The sequence below is a fragment of the Acanthamoeba castellanii genome (assembly GCF_000313135.1).
Source record: "Acanthamoeba castellanii str. Neff unplaced genomic scaffold scf7180000084599, whole genome shotgun sequence".
Lineage (NCBI taxonomy): Eukaryota > Discosea > Longamoebia > Acanthamoebidae > Acanthamoeba > Acanthamoeba castellanii.
Genome location: NW_004457442.1, coordinates 612,904 through 634,885, shown reverse-complemented (window position 1 = coordinate 634,885; position 21,982 = coordinate 612,904). Strand labels below are relative to the sequence as shown.

Below are 21,982 nucleotides of genomic sequence, written 5' to 3'. Positions count from 1 at the left end.
GCCCTTGGATGTCCGCCGCCATCCGCACCTCATGGTGGCAGCCCGCACTCGCCGAGAGCGGCACCTCGGCGGCCCTTCGGACGAAGAACGGGAGGAGGAGGAGGAGGAGGAGGAGGAGGAGCAGAGCCATGAGCAAATGGTGCAGGAGTGGCACGAGATGAGCCTGAGCGACGGTGAAACGGGCCGGGAATCACCAGCTGAAGACGATGACGACAAAGACGATGGCGATGGCGATGGCGATGAGGAGGATCATGAAGCCGAAGCCGATGAAGACGGAGGGGAGGGCCGCAGGTACGGGGCTCGACGGGACAAGGCCAAGGAGGGCGGGACGGCGGCGGCGGCGGAGACCGGTGTGGGCGGGTACGGCGGGGAGGGACCCGACATGGGGCTCGAGTTCGAGAATGCGCGAATAGTGCGGCGCGGCAAGCCCGTCCTCTTCAACTTTCGCGACATCGGGTTTGCCACCTTCCACGACTCCAGGTGCGCGACACTGAAACCCCCCCTCTGTCCGCCCGCCCCAGCACCGCCCGGCCTCAGATTTGCCATTTCAAACTCACCGCCACCGCCACCGCCACCGCCACCGCCACCGCCACCGCCACCGCCACCGCCACCGCCACCGCCACCAACTTCCGTACCACCTCGGTCCCACAGAGGCGGGGTGCGGCTACGGCCGGGCGTCATTTACCGGTCGGCGTGCTGGTCGCGAGCGCCTGTGTCGCGGCAGGACGTGGTAGCGGTCCTCAAGTACGGAGCCACTGAAGCGTTCTTCCGCTCCCCCCTTCCCCCGCCCACCCGCCCGCCAACAATGTCGTGCGTGCGTGCCAGGTTCTGGCAGGAGGCGTGCGACATCCGGACGCTCCTCGACCTCCGGTCCAAAGCCGAAAAACTGTACGCGCCACCTTACGGGCAGCAACCTCGCTGCGGAAGAGCGGGCGGCAGAAGAAGAAGCCGAAGACGAAGAGAGGGGGGAGGAGGAGCTCTGGCATCTCACTCTTGCTGACTGGTGATGGCTGGTGGCTGGTGCTGATGGCTGGTGGCTGGTGGCTGGTGGCTGGTGGTGCTGATGGTGCTGATGGTGGCTGGTGGCTGGTGATCAAGGGAGGACCTGCACGATGCGGTGGCGGAGGAGTACTACACAACGGTGCCGGAGATGGACCTCTACCACTACCTGCCCAACGAGACGAGCGGAGGGCCGGGCAAGACGCGCTCCTTCACCTGCCCGCGCTACCGGCGCTTCCCCATCGACCTTGTCACCCGCCGCCTCACCTACCGCGGTACGTACGCACGCACCGATGATTTATGCATTATCTCTATTTCTATTTATATATATATATATTATAGAAAGAAATATGTATGTCTCTGCATGCTCGATCTCCGCGAGCTGACCGTGGCGAGGGGGGGGGATGTCAACCAGGGTTGATGATGTCGGCGCCAAAGCGGGTCTACTGGAAGATGATGGCGTGCTCCCTGCGAGGCCGTCCCCGTCCGGATCTCGCACCCTCGGCCTCCTCGATTTCGCTCGCGGACCTTCCCTCGCAGTCGCCGGGCCGCGACGCGGACCGTGAGAAGGAGAAGAAGAAGGGAAGCTACCGCCACCGCGCCCTCGCCGCCCTCTCGACCTCCGCACCCGACCTGCGCCGCCACTTTCCGGCGGCCGCCGCGCCACCGCCATCCACGCCCCGTGGGACGGCATCACCATCACACCACCAATCCAACGACGAACGCCCCGATCTCTACGAGGTCGACCTCGAGGAGGACATGATCGGTGCCTCTCCCTTCTCACGCTCGTCCTTCTTGCTGCCACTTCCACTTCTTTCTTCTTCTCCTCCTCTCCTCCTCCTCCTCTGCTAGATTGGATCTTTACCAGAGCGCCGTTTCTATTCGTCTGCGTGTGTCGTGGGCATGCGCTGCGACGTGCGCAGATGCGAGCCTGAGGGTCAATGCGACGACGGCCTCGCAGGTGTTCGTGAGCGAGGTGTTCAATCCGTTGGGACTCCTCGGGTTCACGCGGCTGCTGCTCGAGCACTCGGCGCGCGAGCTGGGCCACGCCCTCCGCCTCCTCATCGACAGGAGGAACCACCCGCTCCTCATCCACTGCACCTCGGGTACGCCCACCGAGCACCGATGATGGCCGATTTTCGCGGCTCCACTCGGCTCACCGTCGTGACGGTGGCGTCGGCGTCATCTGTGACACGTGGCGAGAGAACAGGCAAGGACAGGACCGGGCTGGTGGTGGCGCTGGTGCTGAGCGTGTGCGGGGTGGCGCGTGAGACGATCGTGGAGAACTACGCCGAGTCGGAGATGTACCTGCGGTTCGTGATGGGGGACATCATCAAGGAGAACCGGAGCAAGGGCCTCGGCGAACACTTTGACGGCACGCCGCGCGAGGTCATGCGGGACACCCTCGCCTTCATCGACCAGCGGTGGGGCTCCGTGCCGGCCTTCCTCAACTCGGCGTGCCTCTTCTCCTTCGTCGAGCAGGCCTACCTCCGCAAGCTCCTCGTCGAGGAGCCGCCCTCGACGAGGGGTTGAGATTATTATTTATTATTTATTTTATTTATTTATTGTCCCCCAATTTAAATTGTGGGCATTACCCCCCGAAAGTGAAATTCCTCGGAACGTGAAGTTGTTTGCATGCCCGAGCGCGGAACAGGAGGTGGCAGTTCCGGTAACCTGTAACCTACTAGCACGTGGTCCTCGGAGCAGCAAAGAAGAACAGAGCCCCTGTTATGGCACATACGATGAGTGAGGCCGAGTGCCCGTGGGCCTGGAGCATCCCCAAGGACAAGGCCGCCCCCATCATCTTCCAATGGTACCGTCACACTCACCCCCTCTACACTGTGTTTTTTCTTTTCTTTTCTTTTCTCCAGCCTGGCCCGTTTTTCTTTCTCGCCTCCAGGCTGGAGAACGCCATGGAGCCCCGCGAGGGGGCCACGGTACCCAAGCGTGAGGTGCACGCCCACTACGTCGCCTTCTGCAAGGACAACCGGTGCGTCCTTCCACCTCGATGCGCTATGCTCTGATATACACACACACACACCAGCACATTGGGCGGGCTCACACACCACAGCGGCGTTGGCGTTGAGCAGCGTCGGATGAGGATGAGTGTCGTTAAATGAAGTCCCCCCTCTTCATTCACTCACTCGTCATTCGTTGTGATGCTCGCGTGGTGCGGGGTGGCGCACGCCACACGTGTGCAGCATTCAGCCTACCACGTCTTCGGCCTTTGGCAAGCTCCTCCTCTCGGTGTTCCCGCATGTCTCCTCGCGCCGCATAGGTGCGTCCCCTCTTTCTTGCCCCCCCCCCATGCTATGCATCATGATGGCTGGACGTGCCTTCACTTTAGCTGGCGCTAGTGAGCGACTGACCCCTCCCCGCGTGCTGGGCGCGCAGGTAAGCGCGGGGATGCCGAGAATCACTACACCAACATCACCTGGCGCTCCACAACCACCACGGCCACGACGTCGCGCGGTGGTGCCGCGGCAGCCCATCGGAAGCGCCCCCGGGAGGGACTAGTCCTCGTCGAGGCAACCAACCCATCACGCACTCAGCCGACCTCGTGGGTGCGCTCTCCTCCTTACCTAGCCGTCGCTGCACATGGGAGCACGGCCCGCCGGCTAGCAGCCTCATCCACGACACACCACGCACCGACAGAATCGCTACACGCAACGACCGTTGCACCTCTGGAACGCCAACGCTCACCTCGATGTAAGCACACGCTCCCCTCTTCCCCCATTCTTCATGTGCCGCGCTTGTGGCCATAATGCACAAACGAGTGGGGTGGCGTGTGGCGTGTGGCGTGTGGCGTGGCGTGTGGCGTGTGGCGTGTGGCGTGTGGCGTGTGGCGTGTCGCCCTATCTCCCTGTGGTCTCACGCGTTCCAATATCGCGGGCGGACGTCGCGTGTGTAGGTGGCGAGCCAAGCGATGAGATTCACGGAGACCTACCGCAACGAGTACTGGGTGGCCACCCCGCTCAACCCGGCCGCTCTCGACAGCAGCAAGTGTGTGCACCACCTCCCCCCCCCCGACCACGCACACAGCATCCTCCCTTGTCGTGTGTGGGCTTATTATTCTTTTCCTATTATCATTATCATTCTTATTGTATTGGTTCTTATGGGTTCTTATTCCCTTTATGGCTGATCGGGGGTACGGTCCGCCGATAGCGTACTGCACCTGATGTGCACTTCCGAGGGCGACAAAGAGCGCTCGCCCCTGTCCTTCAACGTGCTCTTCGCCTCCTCCATGGGTACACCGCCGCCGCCACCCCCCCCCCCACTCGTGCACCTCCTCGCATCCGTCCGCCTTCGGGTCTCAGCAGTCTCCGGAGGTGGTGGCGCCCCGCACTCACGCGCGAGCTTACGTCTTTCGGCTCGCCCGTCTGGCGGCGGCGGCGGCGGTGGTGGTGGGCGGGGGAAAGGAGCGCTCCTGCAGGGCCAGATGGACGTGGCCCGCGATTTCTACGAGAAGGCGCGGGACCATCTTGGGTACCGCTTTCTGCCACCACCACCACCACCAGCCACCACCACTGCGCGTACGCGTGTATCGCATTCCCTTTACCTTGCTGGCTACATATGAGTTTCATTGAGGGGCGGGTTCGCGTGGCTGCTGCTGCTGCGGTACAGGGACATCTTCGACGTGGCCGACTACAGCGTGGCCCAGGCACTCGAGCGTATACCCGCCCTCACGCGCTTCTTCTGCGAATCCCCCGAAGAGGCACACAGGTGTGACCACCTACTCTCTCTCTCTCACTCACTCTCTCTCTCTCTCTCTCAACCCACTCCCTCCTGGCTCTGCCCTGCTGATCGACCAACCAACCAACCAACCAACCAACCAACCAACCAACCAACCAACCAACCAACCAACCAACCAACCAACCAACCAACCCGCGACGACGACGGTGACGGTGGCGTTGTTGGTCGATTTGGTGGGTGGTGCGGGGTGGTGCGTGCGGGGGTACCGCGCCAGGTTGTCGACGTACTACATCACGCTGTCGATGCAGATGTGCCGCTCGCTGGGGGCCGTCAATTCGTTCACCTACCTCCAGTGCCTGTTGACCTCCACGTGGTACTCGGCCGTCGATGGCCAGGAGTTCGAGGCCCTCGGCCAGCACCCCTACTACTCCGGCCTCGACAGTGCGCCCACCCACCCACCCACCCTCATGCTCCTCCTCCTCGTGCCCCCCCCCCTCTCCGGAGGGGTGCGTGCTCAACCACCACCACCACCAGCACCACCACCACCACCACCACCACCACCACCACCACCACCACCACCACCACCAGCAGCAGCACCACCACCGACAATGAACGCGCATCGTCCGCGTGCAGGGTCGCCGCAGTACCTGGCCGAGAAGTTCCACCTGCCCTTCGTGGCCCAGAAGAAGCTCGTCGTGTGCTTCCACTGCGTGGGCGTGCTCATGAAGTCCATCTACCAGTACCGGTATGCCCTATGACATGCACCACCGGCCACCACCAGCCACCACCCTCTCAGCTCACAACCGCCACACTCGAGCTCCGCCTGCCTCGCACCCCCTCCCCCCAATTGCTCACGCTGTGAGGCGCGCCTGCAGAGCGGGGTGCACCCCGGACCGATATCAGTTCGACCTCAGCGACCACCGGCTTCTCCACGTCGTCGCCGCCGCCGCCGCCGCCGCCGAGGAGGAGTCCTCCTCGTCAGCGTGCGCATCGCGTGAGTCCCGCAGCAGCACCCGCACCAACCCGCTCTCCATCCACAACCTCCTCACGGCCGACCAGGAACCCAGACAGGACCACTCCGACTTCGAAGCCGAAAGAGAAGCAGAAAGGGCACGGCCGCCCGTCCGCGCCGCCGCCTTGGGCAGGCTCCAGTCGCCCCGCAACTTGCGCATGCCCAGCTATCCGTTCGCATCGGCGGTCCTACAGAGCGCCGCCGACCTCGAGGTCCTCCTCCCCGTGCTCGACAACGCCAGCGCCGCTCTCGGCGAGCTCCGCCAGCAGGGCTTCGCCTCTGCTAACCTGCACGCCCTCGGCATCTTCCACTTTGAGAGCCTACGCGCCGGTACTATGCCCCCCCCCCATCAGCGTACGTGTAGTCGTGTAGTCGTGTGTGTATATTGCTCACAGTCCTTGGTCTCATCGCCCTCTCTCTCTCTCTCTCTCTGTGTGTGTGTGTGTGTGTGGTGTGTGGTGTGTGTGCGCCAGAGGTGTTTTGGTGCCAGGGTCGGCGGGAGGAGGCGCTGGAGGTGGCGTGGACGTGCGTGGGGCTGCTCGAGGAGAGGCCCATTTTCGACCACTTCACGTCGCAGCCGGTGGTCGAGATGGTGCTCAACGTGCTGGTCCAGATGCACGCCTGGGACGGCGTGGCGCGAGTGCTGGCCCGCGTCTCGCCCTTCTTCTCGCGATCGGCCCCGTGGCGGGGCGTGCGCGACAAGTACACCGCCCGCATGCGCCACCTGCGCGCCTTCCTCGCAGCCACCTCTCCGCGACCACCCGCCGCGGTGCCACCAGCATCAGCCGCAGCACACGAGGCCGGCAACAACGACGACCACGACGACGACCAACCAGCTAGTGCTGCTGGAGGGCCAGCGGCCATGCGGCTGGAGAACATCCTGTGCGGCCCGTCGTCTGGGAGCTGACGTCGGACAGCTGGCGGCAGCCAAAAGAAAGAAGCGACGTCTTGGTAATTTGGGGGGGGGGGCATTCCGTTTTCTCAGGCCCGGAGAAGTTCGTAGCAACGAGCCCCTACACAGAAGAAGAACGAAGAAGATGCAGCTGCTGTTGAAGGTGGGCCTCGCGATCGCTCTGGTCGTCGTCCTTGCCGGTGGCGCCCTGGGCCAGTGCGCCATGTGGAGCTATGACGAGGGCACCGAAAACGGACCCGAGGTTTGGGGCGATCTCTGCGTCGAATACGCCAAGTGCTCCCAGGGGTACTCCTTCTTCGTTTTTATTCGTTCTATTACTCCCCCCCCCGTTCCGCTTTTTGTTGATGATGCCGATGCATTTTTTTCGGCACGCGTTGTTGGGGGGGGGGATAGGGCCTTGCAAGCGCCTGTGGACATTCGCTACGTGACCATGGACTACAACATGGGTCCCCTTTCGTTCGACATCGTGAATCCATTCGCCGATGAGGGCAGCACGTACGTGGCCACGCCTCCTTTCGTCACCCCCCCCCCATCAAAAGAACGAAGGTTGGGGACCTTTTTTCTCTACGCGTCGCTTACTTTTCGTTTTTCGCTCTTTGCCACCCTTGTTGTTGTGGTGGGAGGGGCGCAGGACGGGAAAGACGCAGATGGTGTCGTCTCCCCATTCGCTCCGAATGGACTGGGCGCCCGGCTCTACCGTCACCGGTGGCCCCTTCGAGCACAAGGCACGCCCCGCGACACCACTTACCGCGTGCTGTTCCGAGTGCGCCGGTGAATGGCGGCACCGGTGTATTTGGCTCATAGTCCGTGGGTGGTGGTGGTGGTGGTGGGCGGTTGCGTGTTGCAGGTGTTCTACCTGAGCTCTCTGGCCTTCCACGCGCCGTCGGAGTTCACCTTCCAAGGTTACCGGCCGGACCTGTCCGTCTACCTCTACCACCACACCTCGAAGAAGCAGGTGGCTGTGGCCGTCATCTCCTTCAACACCTCCCACGCGAGCAGCGGATTCCTCGACTCCCTCATCCCCTACCTGCCCATCAACACCACCTCCAGCTACGTACGCACCCGCTCACCCACATCTCTCCGCTCTTTCAGGCCGCGTGCGGGCCACGAATTAATGAATTTCTCGCACATCTCGTGGTGGCTGCTGCTGCTGGTGGTGGTGGTCGGGTGGCAGGTCCCGTTGGAGTTTGATCTGGCGAGCCTGGTGGCGGAGTCGTTCGCCGAGGGGTACTACTCGCTGCTCGGGTCGCTGACGAGCCCGCCCTGCACGGAGGACGCCAGCTACGTCCTCGCGCGCCGCATCCTGCCCGCCTCGCCCGCCCAGCTCAAGGTCTTCGCCGACCTGCTCCACCACAACGCACGGTACCCACCCCTTTCCTCTTCTCGCACCGGGAGGGGAAGGGCACCACGATCCGCCATGCGTGTCTGACGAGGGTGGTGGCTTACATCATGTCATGCCATGTCATTACGACGACGGGACGACAGACCCACGCAGCCGCTGAATGGTCGCCGCATCAAGGCCTTCGTCCCCTTCAGCAACCTCGACGACAACAAGCTCTCCAAGGAAGCCGGTACCGCTGTGCCCGCCCGCTGCAATGTAGATCTCGCAAAAACAGCTTTCTTAAGTGCTGATGGTGTGGGCGGGTGATGTGGGTGGACGCACGCGGCTAGGCTGGATCTTCGTGGGCGTGGTGGTGGCGGGCATCGTGGTGGTCGGCCTGGGCTCCTACGTGCTGGGCAAGGCCAAGAAGAACCACCCCATGGCCCACCCCGAGGAGATGGAGCTGCGGGCCGGCAACTGAGCCCAACAGGCTCTGCCGTGTCGTCTTGCTTGCGGGCCGTGCCCGCGGCGTCCCTCGTGTACAAAAGCATCAACTCTGAGGTTGCTATGCACGGTTAATGAATAAAGAAATTAGGAAAATACATTTTCTTTTTCGTCCGCTGCCGCACATCACACGTCTGCGAGAGATGGGAAAGCGTCGGGGCTTCCAGCCGCAGGTACGCCACCTTCCGCACCACCCTCTACGCCCAGCTCACCACTCCACACACATCAAATTCGAGTCAAATGGAACAAGGCGGTGTAGTGGTGTTCACACAAGAAGTAGAACGGAGAATTGGACCACGGATTGGGGGGGGGGCAGAGAGGGCACTGGGCACGAGTAACAGTAGTGGTGCACCACGCGCCGTTCTGACTGTGCCCAGGGGTACATCAACCCGATGGTTCTCGCTCGCCAATCAGGCCCCGTGGAGTCGAGCGGGCCTTCGATTCGGGACTACCTGAATCGCCCGAGGCCGTCGTGGGACGAGGTCAAGAGCATGATGGCCGAACAGAACAAGACCAGCAAGGCCCTCGAGGAGTGGGAGAACAACATGCAGAAGGACTGGCGCGCCGAGCTCGACGAGAACCGCCAGCACGTCATCAAGAAGCGGGACGAGGACCGAAAGAAGGACAGGAAGGACAGGAAGAGCAAGAAGAGGAGGAAGAGGAGGAGGGGCTCTTCCTCGTCGTCCGCTTCGTCGTCGTCCGACTCCTCCTCGGAGGACTCGTCGTCGTCGGACGACTCGGAGAGGAACAGGAAGAAGAGGAAGCGCAGGAAGAAGGACAAAAAGGAGAAGACGACGAAAACGAAGAAGAAGAACAAAAAGGAGATGAAGCTCTCGGCATTCTTCGCCGCCTCATCATCGGAAAGCTCCTCCGACCAAGACGAAGACAGCGAGAAGGAGAAGGAGAAGAAGGACAAAAGGAAGGAGAAGGAGGAGGGGCCGGCCAGCAGGGAGGAGAAGGACAAGGCCGGCAGCCGTGAGCGCGCCGACGAAAGGGAGAGGAAGGCCGAAGGCAAGCCCGATTCGGAACGCCGTGACCGCGAGCGCGACCGGGATCGGAACGGTGCGCGCGACCGAGACAGGGACAGTACCCGAGAACGCGATCGGGACAGGGACAGGGAAAGAGACAGAGACAGAGAGCGTCGCAGGCGGCACCGCGACGACCGAGAACGCGATCGCGACAGAGAGCGGGACAGGCGGCGGAGAGACGATGACCGCGGGCGGGAATCGCGTGACAACGAGGAGCGAAAGGAGCGCCAGTAATGTAATCATGCCAACAACAAACTACACGCTTACGGCGGGGTAAAGCGAATAAATAAATTATACAAGAACAGCTATGTAAACAGCTGTGAGGCATGCGGGCGCGCGCATTGTCTTTGATGCTGGTGGGGGTGGTGTGCTGCTGGCGGCAGTAAGTATGTGCATTGCTCAGCTCCGTCGGCGGTCCCTTGGTCGCCATGCAGAGGGGCCACGGCGTCGCTGACGTGTGAATCCGGCTGCATGTTTTCGTTCGCTCGCTCGTGGGTCGGCGTGACGGGTATGTACACTCGTGGCGGGGGGTGGTTACTATCAACACTCGGAGCTTCGGTGGAGGAGAGGAGGGGCGAGGAGAGGCGCGAACGCGTTTGGCGTGTCGTTCGATCACTGACATGTGGCGGCACTCAGCGCCGGCGGGGCGATCTTGGAGGCCGGTGGCGACGGCGAGGCGATATCGGAGGCCGCCGGCGTTCGGAGGGTGCCGATGATGGACTCGATCTCGGTGATCTTCTTGCGCAGGCGCTGGGTGGAGGCGGAGAAGTGGGTCTTGGTCTCGCCCAGCATGCGCATGAAGATCTCCTCCTTGGCGTTGAACTGCTGCTCGAGCTCCGTCTTGAGCTTGGCCAGCTGCTGGGTGCAGCTCCGTCGCAGCTGCTCCCCGTCCTGCCGCAGCTTGTCCAGGTTGTCGTGGCACGGCGTGCACGTCCCGCTGCTGCTCGTGCTCCCCGCCTCGCTCGCGCTCGCGCTGTCCCTCGACTGCTGCTGGAGCTGCTGCTGGCGCTGTTGGGGCGACTGGGGCTGCGGGGTGGGCGGGAGGGAGATGTGGCGGGCGAAGGCCAGGAGGACCTGGGTCTCCTCCTTCTCGTTGGACTCGAGCTCGAGCTTGATGCAGGCCTGGGCCACCTCGAACGAGTAGATGAGGTCCTTCTGCAGCTCGTGGAGCTCCTCCTCCATGTTGTGCTTGACCTCCTTGAGGCTCTTCTTGTGCCAGTGCTCCTTGAGCCGCACCTGGTACCGCAGCAGCGTCACCTCCTTCTCGAGCAACTCCACCTCGCGCCGCCGCTCCTCCTCGCTCAGCACCCGCGACACCGCGGCAGGCGCCGTGGTGGTGGTGGTGGCCACCACCTGCCCCGCGCTGTTCCCCTTCAGCTTCTCGAACAGCCGCTCCCACGCGCCCTCGTCGTCGTCACCCTCATCGTCCTCCTCCCCGTCGCTGTCGCCCCCGCTGCTGCCGCTGCTGCCGCTGCCGCTTCTCGAGGCGTTGCTGATGGTGGCCTGATGGTGGTGGTGGTGGTGGTGGCCTCTACGCGCGCTCTTGGAGATGGCGCCGTTGTTGTGGTGCTTCGACCTGCGCTTGGTCATGGCGCCTTCGCTGCTGTGGTCGCGCTCCCGCTTGCGTGACGCCGACGACGACGACGAGGGCGATGTGGGCATCATCGAAGAGGTGGGCGGCGAAGAGGTGAAGGCGGACGACGCTCGTGACGAGGCCGGGGATGCCGTGGGCGAGGCGCTCGCGTCGCCCTCGCTCCAGTACGGGGCCGCCGGAATGGGCTCCCGCTTCACCCTCTTGCGGTCACGGCGCTCCCTCTTGGGCTTGGCCACCACCGCGTCCGTCTCTGCACGCGCGCCCACCACCCCATACGTGAGCCCAAGCACTGTTGACGGGCGTGGCCGGTTACAATGGCGGGCAAGTGTCAAGTGGCTACGTACCGCCGTTGGGCGAGGGTCGCTTCTTGCGGCTGCAGTTGCTGCAGTGGGCGCCGAACTGCTGACTGTTCCTGAAGTAGTTGAGCGGCCACGTCTTGTCGCAGTAGCGGCAGTAGTAGTAGTCTTGCTGCACCCCGTCCCACCGCCAGGCAGCACCACGCAGAGAGAGACGACATTATTTATCTCCCATGTTAGCCACCACACACAACCCACTACACCACACTTGCAAAAGGAGGAGAAAAGATGCAAAAAAAAAAAGTATGTGGAGGGGGCAGTGTAGGAGGTCAACAATAAGAATACTATTTTTTTTTTTTTTTTGAATATGTAGCGATGGGGAAGGCAGAGGTGGGGGCGTGCCTTATCGCTCTCCCGCTTGGAGCGGAGGGCGGCGATGGCGGGGTCGGTGGCCTCGTCGTCGAGCATGCTGCCAGCGGCCGGGTCGTCCGAGTCGGGGAGTGGGGAGAGCGCTTCGCCACCGGCTTCGCCTTCAAGTCCGGGCCTGCGATACGGAAACAAGTGGAGCAGAGCGGGGTTCAGGGTGGTGCTCAGGAGGGACGAAGTGAGGAGTTGAAAACAAAAAGCCCAGCGTAACCATGTCGACATCAGCGAAATGGAACCTGGCAATTTCCCCCTCCGTTCCGTCGCGACAGTCATTCCAGAGATAACTTCCGCCTTAAATTCCGGTGCGGAGTTTTGAATGGTACGATATATATATCCGGGCAGCATTATTGCAACTTTCTTTTTAACCGCGCAGCAAGCTCCGGAGCGAACGCAACGAACACCGCAGAAGCGAGGGCCGGTGTGGGTGGGGTGGTGGCATACCTTGGGGGTCGCTTCTTGCGCAGGCTCCAGCGTACACCGCATGCGTTGCACAGAGTACCCTTGCCCCCTGGCCCTTCGCCGAAAAGCCGTCCTTTAGTCTTCTGTGTGGCTTCCCGCAAGAGGGGAGCAGAGGGTGGGGGTGGGGGTGTACCTCGGCGCCACATGGGCGTTTCGGTCGTGTGGCAGGCGTCGCACTGGCGACCCTTCCGTGCGCCTCTCTTGGGCAGCAGCTCCTTGAAGAAGAAACATAAATAAATAGATAGATAGATAGATCGATTGTTATGGTTGAAGTGAGTTGCTACACTAAGATCTGCGGTTCAGGGAGTGTGAATCTGTGTGTGGGAGAGGAGAGGAGAGGCGAGGAGAGACTACTCACCGGTGACGACGGCGGGGACTCGACTAGGGCGGCCAAGGGAGGAGACTGGGGCTGCTGTTGTTGGAGTGGTTGCTGTTGCTGTGGGGTTGCAGCCCGTGGCTGGGTCTGCTCGAGTTCGCATTGTTTCTCTGGTACGAGGGCGGCGAGGGCGGGAGAAGAGGAGGACATGGTGCACACTTGTGCGCGGAAGAAGGTGACCAGTAGTGGGTGGGGAGAGGAAGAGCGAAGGGGACCAGAGGAAACAAGTGCAGAGCTCACACGATCGCGCTGATGGTGATCGTGGAGGAGGGGGTGGGGAAGGAAGAGGAGCACTCGTACGAGAGGCAGCGTTGCCGGCACACACACAAAGAGAAGGAGGGCAGTGGAGGAGCGCGGGTTCGTGGGTGTGGGCCTGCCACTCCCATCACGCGGAGCCACCACTCCGCAGGAGGAAGAGGAAAATCGGCAAACTCCATCGTTCCTTGCATTCCTGTGTTGCCTCTGTTTCCGTGGCACGGCTGCGGCAAACATCTCGGGAATGCAGTAGGCTGGTTCCCGTGCGACTCTCTCGGTGGCGTGTGTGCGACACACACGGACCAGGTGCCGCCTGCACCACCCGGGTCTTCGTGCGACCACCACCCGCCTCCCCGCCCCCTGCCCCCCTTGCCCCCCCCCCGACCCTCTGACCTCCTCGCGAGAAAGAAGGATGAGGGCAAAAGCGCCAAGTAGTTGTGGTTCGGTTGGCCTTGTTCTTCGGGGATTACATACACGTGAGATGGGGGAAGGGGGGTCTTCACTCCTCCATGTTGTCGCCTTCCTCGTCGTCGTCGCCGGCGCCGGCGGCGGAGGCGGCGTTGGGGTCGACGGTGAGGTCGAGCTCGTACTCCTGGTCGCAACCGGTCCACGAGTCGGAGATGAAGTAGAGGACGTAGGAGTGGCGGCCGGGCGCGTCGGGGGCGGTGAAGTCGAGCTGGACCTTGGCCTTCTGCTTGACGGTGAGGCGCTTGATGGAGAGGAGGAGGTTGTTCTTGGGGTCGCCGACGACGAGCCACCAGCCCTCGAGGCGCTTCTCGGGGAAGTGGGGCGCCACGACGACGCCGCCGCTGTCGTCCTCGCGCTCGAGGCTCACGGAGACGACGACCGACTCGCCGGGGGCGACGACGGCGTTGTCCTTGTCGAGGCCGTCGAGGGCGTACTCGAGCTCGATGTTGGGGTAGGCGTTGCAGACGCGGGCGACGTCGGCGAGCTGCTTGTTGGTCATCTGGAGGAGCGCGCGGCGGTCGGCGTCGTCGAGGTCGATGAGGTCGAACACGTTCTCGATGCCGCGGGCGGCGCAGCGCTTGAGGACGTCGTCGGTGAAGTGGGGCAGCTGCTTGAGCACCGGGTCCGAGTCCCACACGGCCTGGGTGACCATCTGGGTGAGCTCCATGGCGGCGATGGCCGGCTTGAGCCAGCCCGACGAGGAGATGACGTCGACCATGGCCTGGATGAGGCGGGGCGCCTCCTTGACGAGGAGCTTCTGGTCGGAGACGAGGTCGGCGGTGGCGAGGCGGTGGCGCGAGAAGTGGGCCTGGAGGAGGAGGTTGGTCTTGGTGTGGGCGTCGGTGAACTTGACGTCGGTGATCTTCATGGGCATGTGCTTGGCCAGCCGCTCAAGCAGGGCGGCCTCCTTGTGGCGCAGGCCCACCTTGTCGTACTCGGACGCGTAGGAGAGGATCTCGACGAGGCCGCGCAGCTTGGTCTTGGCCTTGAGCGACGAGGCAAAGAGCTCGATGGTGGTGTAGCGGATGTAGTAGTAGGCGGCGATCATGCCCAGGTTGAGCGGGGCCAGGTCCATGTCGTTCTCCACGGCGATGCAGTTGGAGGTCTCCAGGTCGGCGAGCGTGTTCTCGACGAGCTCGGAGAGGTGGTCGGACAGGTGCCGGTGCGACACGCCCGTGAGGTTGTAGTAGTTGGGGTTCTGCGTGAGGCGGCGGTAGAGCAGCGTCCACGTGAGGTAGTCCACGGCGTCCTGCTTGTTCTCCACCGTGCGCGTCACGATCTCGGCGTTCATGTGGTCGTGCAGGAAGTGGTCCAGGTGCGACTCCACCGGCAGCGGCTCGAACAGGAACTTCTTGTAAAAGTCCTTCTTGGCCGCGTGGCACAGCACCGCCGCCACCGCGTGGCCCGCGCCGGCCGGCCGGTGCGCGCGGCCGATCATCTGCAGCAGGTCGGTGATCGGGTAGTCGGCGTAGCGGTGCTCGCGGCCCTCGAAGTAGGAGGTGCCCATGATCACCACCAGGTGCGCCGCCATGCCGCCCATGCTCCAGCACATGTCGTGCGTCGCGATCACCACCTGGATGGCGCCCGAGCTGAACAGCGTCTCCACCACCTTGCGCTCGATGGGCTCTAGCTGCCCGTGGAACAGGCCGATGCCCGACTGCAGCGCCTCCTTGAGCGACTTGGACTGGCACGCCTCCAGGTACGAGTCCATGTCGCCCGCCGCGCAGTGCACAAAGTTGAGCGGCTCCTCGAGCGAGTTGGCGAACGTGCGCAGCTCGTGCGCCGTCGCCAGCGCCTGCTTGCGCGACGGCACGAAGATGATCACCGGCCGGGCCTCGCGCGAGTACGGCTTCTTCGTCGTGGCGGATGCGTCGTCGTCGGCGGCGGCGACGTCCATGACGTCCCTGCCCGAGGTGAGGGCCTTGCCGGTGCGCTTCTGCGGGGCGCCGTGGTGGGCGATGTAGTAGAGGACGGGCTTGCTCATGGCGAGCAGGCGCGCGTTGTAGTGCGGGTGGTCGAAGCCCTGCATGTGGATCTCGAGCGGGACGGGCCGCACGCTCGGGTGGAAGTTGAAGAGCGACTGGGGCGTGGTGCCGATCCACTCGCCCAGGTCGCGCGCGCCGGCGAGCGAGGCGGCGAGGGCGACGATGCGGATCTTGCGGTCGACCTGCGAGGCGATGTAGCGCATGCGCGAGGTGATGATCTCGAGCGTGGGGCCGTTGTCGCCGCCGATGAGGTGGAGCTCGTCGATGATGAAGAGATCGACGTTCTGCACGTTCTTGCGCTGGCTCCAGCGGCGCGAGATGACGTCCCAGCGCTCGGGCGTGCTGAGGATGATCTCGCCCTGCTCCAGCAGCTTGAGGTCCTGCGCGGTGTCGCCCGTGAGCTCGACCACGGTGCGGCCGAGGCCGCCCTGGTCGCCGAAGCGGCGCTGCCAGTCGGCGAGGCGCTCGGTGACGAGGGCCTGCACGGGCGCGACGTAGACGGCGCGCACGTGGGGTCCCTTGCGGCCGGCGGCCTGGTCGTTGAGGAGCTTGAGGAGGGCGAACTCGGCGCAGATGGTCTTGCCGGAGGAGGTGGGCGCGGCGAGGAGCACGTTGTCGTCGCGGGTGTAGAGGGCGTTGAAGGCCTGGGTCTGGATGGCGTTGAAGTGGTCGAAGAGGGGCTCGTAGAGGGCCTCGAAGGCCGGGTTGTCGAGGGCCGAGACGGGGAGCGGCTGGAGGTCGAGGAGCTCGGTGTGGGGCGGGTACTTCTCGGGGAGGATGAGGTGGCGGAAGGAGATGGGGAGCAGGGTCTCGGCGCCCAGCCAGCGGTCGGAGACGACGCGCACGTAGTACTGCGGGGGCAGCGGGTCGTAGAGCGGGATGGTGAAGTCGATGTAGTGCTCCTCGTCGACGAAGCGCTGCTTGAGGAGGAAGTACTCGTGGTGCAGGATCTGCTCCGAGTCGACGTCCTCGACGACGACCCAGAAGCCCTCGGCAAAGCCGTGGAACTCGGGGTCCCACTCAAAGTCGGGGCTGAGGGTGAGGTCGACGCGGAGGAGCGAGCGGGTGATGGGCTGCACGGTGGCCGAGAGGTCGAGGCGCGGGAACTTGTGGACGAGGCGGTAGATGGGCTTGCCCTGCTGCGGGTAGCGGATGAGCTCGCCGATCTCCTGGCTGTTGAGGTCGTACAGGCGCTCGAAGGGGAAGTCCTTGCGCTCGAGCTTCTTGAGGATGGCCTCCGGGATGCTGCGGAACTGGCGCAGCGGCGTCTGCGAGGCCCACATGCGCTTGTCGATCATCTTGCACAGGTTGAGGGCCTTGAGCGCGAGCGCGGCCCACCCGCGGCGCAGCACGATCTCGAAGATGGCGCGCATGAGCCGGCCGGCCGACTGCGTGACGTAGACCATGTCGGACACGAGCGCGAAGCCCTCGAGCTTGAGGCGCGACACGTAGGCCTGCAGCAGCACGTTGACCTTGGCCGAGGGCTCCTCCATGGTCTCCTTGACCGGCACGGGCACACGCGCGAGCAGCTTCTCGAGCTCGCCCTTCTCCTCCTCGCGCACGGCGATGAACTTGAACTCCTCGGAGAGCGAGAAGAGGCGGAAGAGCTCGATGTCGGACATGGTGGGCTTGAGGTGCTCGTTGTAGGTCGAGATGGTGGCGTGCGACACGTAAAAGTGCGACGCTACGCGGCCCAGGTCGGTCACCTGGAAGGCGCCCGTCTTGCGGTCGTACTTGATCAGGTTGGCCCGGTCGAGCACCGTGGCGGCCGTGTGCACGAGGTCGGCGCGGCGCTGCTCGAGGAACTTGTCCTCGTCGGCCTCCTCCCACGAGATGCCGTAGAGGTTGGGGCTGCGGAGCATGCAGATGTAGAGGTAGGTGTAGCCCAGCCAGTTGACGGCCTCGCGCGCGTTCTGCACCGTGCCGAGCACGATCTCGGCGTTGAGGTTGTCGGCCAGCTGCCCGATGAACTGCGACTCGATGGGCAGCTGGTGGTTGAGCAGCGACAGGTAGTACTGCAGCTCGCCGTGCGACGTGATCACGATGCCCTGCCCGAGCTTGTCGTACCGCGGCCGGCCGGCGCGGCCGATCATCTGCATGACGTCGAGCGGCGACAGCTCCACCCAGCGGCCCTTCTCCGGGTTGTAGATCTGGGTGCCCTTGATGATGACCGTGCGCGCCGGCAGGTTGACGCCCCAGGCCAGGGTGGCCGTGGAGACGAGTACCTGGATGTGGCCGTCGACGAAGAGGTCCTCGACGAGGGTGCGGTCGGAGCGGGTCATGCCGGCGTGGTGGATGGCGAAGCCGTAGGGCAGGAGGTCCTGCAGCTCCTTGTTCTTGGTCGACTCCTCGGCCTCGCTCTGCAGGATCTCGCGCGAGGCCTGGCGCTCCTCGAGGAACCGCCCGATGGTGTCGTTGGCCAGCGCCATGTCGCGGATGGCGCGCGCCGTCTTGCCGGTCTCCTTGCGCGAGTGCACAAACACGAGCACCTGGTGCTCGCCGGCCTGCTTCATCACCTTCTCGTAGGTGATCTCGTTCATCAGCTGGAAGCGCTTGAGCGCCTTGCGCTCCGTGATGCCGATGTAGGTCTGCTCGAGCGGCACCGGCCGGTACGAGTTGTCAAAGGTGAACAGGCCGCGGTCGAGGTCCACGCGCAGGAACACCGCCACGTCCTTGTAGTTGGGCAGCGTGGCCGAGAGGCCCACCAGCCGGATCATCTCCTGCGTCTGCTCCACCTGCCGGATGGTGCGCGCCACGATCGACTCGAGCACCGGGCCGCGCTCGTCGTGCAGGAGGTGGATCTCGTCGATGATGATGAGCCGCACCAGCTGCGTGTAGGTCCGGTCGCCGCTCTTGCGCGTGATGATGTCCCACTTCTCGGGTGTCGTCACGATCACCTGCGTCTCGTTGATCTGCGCCTTGGTGAGGTTGACGTCGCCGGACAGCTCGCGCACCTTGATGCCGTAGACCTCGAGCCGCTGCGTGAAGTCGATCACCACCTCGGCCACGAGCGACTTCATCGGCGCGATGTAGACGATCTTGAAGTTGTCCAGGTCGAGCTCCCCGTCCCGCCGGTTGAGCCCGATCTCGTGCAGCATCGTGAGCAGCGCCACCACCGTCTTGCCGGCGCCCGTCGGCGCGCACACGAGCATGTTCTCGTGCGACTTGAACGCGGCCTCGAACACGCGGCTCTGCACCGGGTTGAGCGTCTTCATGTCGGGGTCCTTCTTGAAGCACTCCTGCGCCCAGTCGTCGAGCGCGCTGATGGGGATCAGGTCCGACGCGTTGACCTGCGGCGGCTTGAGCGCCGGCACCGACACCTCCTCGAAGCCCTTCTTCTGCGACCGGAACGAGCCCGGCGGCAGCTTGCACTGCCGGTTGGCCATCAGGTGCCCGCCCTGCGCGAAGCTCAGCGAATCCAGGTCGAGCACCTGCTTGGGCGCCCGCCCCTCGCCCTCGTAGGCCGCCTCCTCACCCGCGCCGCCGCCCTTCTTGCGCCGCTCGCCGGCGAGCAGGGCGCGGGCCTCCTTGCGGATCGAGCGCTCGACGTCGCGGCTCTTCTCGGCCGTCGAGGCCGACGTGCGCGCCGTGAGGGCGTCGAGGATGCCCGACAGGGCGCGCGACCCGCGCATCTCCTCCTCGATCTGGGCGCGCTCGGCGTCGTCGGCCGCGGCGAGGGCGAGGCGGATGGCGTAGACGATCTTCCAGCGATTGCGGAGCAGCAGCTTGATGAGATCAAACTTGTCGTACTCGAGCAGCAGCACGAGCCGGTTCTCGCACTCGCGCGGGTCGGCCTCCTTGTCGCCCAAAATCTGCATCACCTGCTCGGCCATCTCCTGCGAGCTGTGCGCATCGCGGAAGTACTTGCCCAGCTCGCGCTGCAGCCAGAAGGCGTCGATCTTCCGCGGATCGAGGTCGAGCTCGGAGGCGCCCCCCTCGGCCCCCTCGGCGCCGACGGCCCCCTCCTCGTCGGAGCCCTCGCCCTCCTTGGCCTCGAGCGTCTCGACCATGTGGGCCTCCTCGCCCCCTTCGTCCTCGTCCTCGCTCTCCTCGTCGTCGCGCAGGATGTCCTCGAACTCGTCGCTGTCGGAATCGCTCTCGTCGAAGACCACCGGTACTCCATGCTTCTCATCGAGCTCGTCCTTCTCCAGCGCGGCCTCCCCCTCCTCCGTGAAATCGTTGATGTGCTTCCCAATGTCGACGAGGGTCGTAAATTTCTCGTTGCTCATCACATTCAGCACCTCCTCCACTCGCTTCTTCTTGTCCATGCCCTGTACCGTCTCGTCCTTGAGCACCGCGAGCACCTCATTCGCGGCATCGCGCAGCACATCGGCAGGCTGATCGCCCAGCAGCTGCTGCGTGATGGTGAGCAGCCGCTCGTAGGCCGCCTGTGTCTCGCGGGTCTTAGGGCGGTAGCCCTCGTAGATGTCGAGCACGCTCAGCACGTCCTCCTTGCCCTGCTTGGGCCGCCTGGCCGTCGAATCCTTGTCGCTGCGCTTGCGCTTGCTGTGAATCTTCTCGAGCCGCTTGCGCAGCTCGCCGGGCACCTTGTCTGGCCGCGCGCGATCGCCGAATGTGTTGGGCCTGATGCGCCCCGAGAGCGTTTCCGGCTCGCCGGTGGGCTCGCTCACTCGTTGCCGATTCTCGGCAGTGAGCACGAGATTGGCATTGGAGCGGTACTCGTACTGCCCGAATTTGGAATACTCCTCCTTACCCCCGCCATCTCCCATTTTGTTTGTTCAGCGCCGATGATGACGAAGGGCCGGTGTTGATGCCGAATGCGGCTGAGGATCGAAGAACAACGAAAAAATCGCACGCTCGTGATCTAGAAAAGAAAAATCAGAGGGAAAACCTCCTTCCCATAATTTTCTGCCCCACAACCTTGCCTTTCTCTTTCGCGTACCTTTCCGCCGGCACAAGACGCAAAGGGGTGTCTGCTAGAACGGCGACGTTTCTCGAGGCGCACCAGGCATCGGGGTGTTGGGTGCCAGCACAATGGAAACGACTACCAGTTTTACTCTACAAGTGGTGGGCTCGCACGCTCGTGCTCTCACTTACTTCTTGACCAGCTGCTTCTTGATCAAGCTTTTCGAGGCGAGGTCGGCGGGCGTCTGGCCCTCGCTGTTCTTGATGTCGGGATCGGCGCCGCCGGCGACCAGCGCCTTCACCGGGCCGAGGTGGTTCTTCTTGGCCGCCTCGTGGAGAGGAGTGTTGCCTCTGGCGTTCTGAGCGTTGGGGTCGGCCTTGGCGGCGAGCAGCAGGTTGATGGCGTCGGTGTGGCCCCACAGCGCAGAGATGTGGAGGGGCGTCTGGTTGTCCTCCGCCTTGCCGCCGGGGGAAGCTCCGTGCTTCAGCAGCAGCTCGATGCACTCAATGTGGCCCTCTGCGTGCGCACCGCAAACACAAAATGAGATAGACCGCTCCCCCCCCCCCAAAGGCCTAAGCGAGAGAGAGAGAGAGAGAGACGACGCTGTCCACATAAGGCGGACCACCAGAGTCAATGGTGGTGGGGGGGTGTACCCTGTGCGGCCACGGCCAGCGGGGTGTTGCCGAGCCCGTCGGCGTCGTTGGCGCCCGTGCAGCCCTTCTGGATGAGGTACTCGAGAATGTTGGCCTTGCCCGAGAAGGCGGCCTTGTGGAGCAGGTTCTCGTTGAGGTCCGTCTGGGCCAACACGTTGGCGTGGGCCTCCTCTGCACGCGCGGCACGCATGTACACACACGCACTTACGGGTGAGTCATAGAGCACACGTGGGGTGCAGCTCTATCTATCTATATGCCCACCGCATCATCATCGTCGCAGGCGTGGTGGCGGTGGCTGGTGGTACCAATCAGGAACTTGATGACGTCTTCGGCTCCGTCCCTCACTGCCAGGTGAATTGCGTGGCGACCTGCAACAGCGTTGCAATGCAGAGAGGTGCGTCAGGTTTTGTTGATTGTTTGATGTTGGGCACGAGCTGCGCGGTCAACAAGCCGAGGCGTACGTACCGGTGTTTGATTGCGCCTCGACGTTGGCGTTGTTCTTGACCAAAAACTGCGCGAGGCCGATGTCGTTCTTGCTGGCGGCCTGAAGAATCGCACACGCAGCATCGTTGAGCCGAGAGAAATTCAAGAAATGAATAAAAATGGAAGAAGATTCGAGGAGGTGGTCGTACATGGTGAAGAGCGGTGTAGCCCTCAATGTCTTCCTTGGCATTCACATCGGCTCCAGCGGCGAGAGCAGCTTCGACGCTGGCCAAATCGCTCTTCTCTGCAGGCAGCAAATGAGAAATGCAAATGAGAATCTACGTTGAAAAATCCACTCTCGGCAACGTTCAAGAACGAGGCGGTTGTCTCTAAAAAGAATGGATTACGCACCGGCGGCTTCGACCAGCTGCGTGTTGAGTTGCTTCTTGGAGTCCATGGCTGAAGGGGGTGTTGGGGGTGGGTTCAAGAAGGAGGTGGTGGTCTAACCTCAAGCTGAGTGCGAGGCCAAGTTGTGTTGGCCACCCAGTTTCGTGCCTCCTCGGCAACCGTGCCCCAAGGTGTCATCTACAAGGAGAGATTTATCCTGGCGCGCCAAGATGACCTACGTAAGTTTGCGACACCGCGCCACTGGGTTGGTTGCTATGGGCGTACCCCAACATAAAGAGAGGTTTGGCCTTTTCCCTACCCCA

General features: G+C 63.4%; 8 protein-coding genes across 8 annotated transcripts; 5 read left to right on the top strand and 3 right to left on the bottom strand.

The window, feature by feature from the left end:
* Positions 1–136: 136 nt before the first annotated feature.
* On the top strand, positions 137–1,007 carry ACA1_060280 (uncharacterized protein; the record flags this gene model as incomplete). Its single annotated transcript, XM_004339266.1, has 4 exons — positions 137–480; positions 652–744; positions 826–888; positions 911–1,007. The coding sequence occupies 4 exons, from the start codon at positions 137–139 to the stop codon at positions 1,005–1,007; spliced, it is 597 nt and encodes a 198-aa protein (XP_004339314.1).
* A 143-nt stretch (positions 1,008–1,150) lies between these two features.
* Positions 1,151–2,532, top strand: ACA1_060270 (uncharacterized protein; the record flags this gene model as incomplete). Its single annotated transcript, XM_004339265.1, has 4 exons — positions 1,151–1,274; positions 1,415–1,765; positions 1,923–2,105; positions 2,210–2,532. The coding sequence occupies 4 exons, from the start codon at positions 1,151–1,153 to the stop codon at positions 2,530–2,532; spliced, it is 981 nt and encodes a 326-aa protein (XP_004339313.1).
* Positions 2,533–2,741: 209 nt separating this feature from the next.
* On the top strand, positions 2,742–6,611 carry ACA1_060260 (RFX DNAbinding domain containing protein; the record flags this gene model as incomplete). The annotated part of the gene is made up of 12 exons (XM_004339264.1): positions 2,742–2,812; positions 2,900–2,989; positions 3,201–3,277; positions 3,394–3,563; positions 3,911–4,002; positions 4,165–4,247; positions 4,419–4,485; positions 4,624–4,722; positions 4,967–5,133; positions 5,326–5,437; positions 5,568–6,034; positions 6,178–6,611. 12 exons carry the CDS (start codon positions 2,742–2,744, stop codon positions 6,609–6,611), a joined length of 1,929 nt encoding a protein of 642 aa, XP_004339312.1.
* A 130-nt stretch (positions 6,612–6,741) lies between these two features.
* ACA1_060250 (carbonate dehydratase, putative) lies at positions 6,742–8,419 on the top strand (the record flags this gene model as incomplete). The annotated part of the gene is made up of 7 exons (XM_004339263.1): positions 6,742–6,902; positions 7,011–7,112; positions 7,249–7,420; positions 7,465–7,671; positions 7,792–7,979; positions 8,103–8,188; positions 8,289–8,419. 7 exons carry the CDS (start codon positions 6,742–6,744, stop codon positions 8,417–8,419), a joined length of 1,047 nt encoding a protein of 348 aa, XP_004339311.1.
* Positions 8,420–8,585: 166 nt separating this feature from the next.
* Positions 8,586–9,704, top strand: ACA1_060240 (uncharacterized protein; the record flags this gene model as incomplete). The annotated part of the gene is made up of 2 exons (XM_004339262.1): positions 8,586–8,615; positions 8,820–9,704. The coding sequence occupies 2 exons, from the start codon at positions 8,586–8,588 to the stop codon at positions 9,702–9,704; spliced, it is 915 nt and encodes a 304-aa protein (XP_004339310.1).
* A 378-nt stretch (positions 9,705–10,082) lies between these two features.
* ACA1_060230 (uncharacterized protein) lies at positions 10,083–11,828 on the bottom strand (the record flags this gene model as incomplete). The annotated part of the gene is made up of 3 exons (XM_004339261.1): positions 10,083–11,314; positions 11,409–11,532; positions 11,706–11,828. The coding sequence occupies 3 exons, from the start codon at positions 11,826–11,828 to the stop codon at positions 10,083–10,085; spliced, it is 1,479 nt and encodes a 492-aa protein (XP_004339309.1).
* Positions 11,829–13,375: 1,547 nt separating this feature from the next.
* Positions 13,376–20,059, bottom strand: ACA1_060220 (U5 small nuclear ribonucleoprotein helicase, putative; the record flags this gene model as incomplete). The annotated part of the gene is made up of 1 exon (XM_004339260.1): positions 13,376–20,059. One exon carries the CDS (start codon positions 20,057–20,059, stop codon positions 13,376–13,378), a length of 6,684 nt encoding a protein of 2,227 aa, XP_004339308.1.
* A 324-nt stretch (positions 20,060–20,383) lies between these two features.
* ACA1_060210 (ankyrin 2,3/unc44, putative) lies at positions 20,384–21,729 on the bottom strand (the record flags this gene model as incomplete). The annotated part of the gene is made up of 6 exons (XM_004339259.1): positions 20,384–20,712; positions 20,850–21,020; positions 21,155–21,217; positions 21,315–21,393; positions 21,482–21,576; positions 21,684–21,729. 6 exons carry the CDS (start codon positions 21,727–21,729, stop codon positions 20,384–20,386), a joined length of 783 nt encoding a protein of 260 aa, XP_004339307.1.
* Between the last annotated feature and the right edge of the window lie 253 nt (positions 21,730–21,982).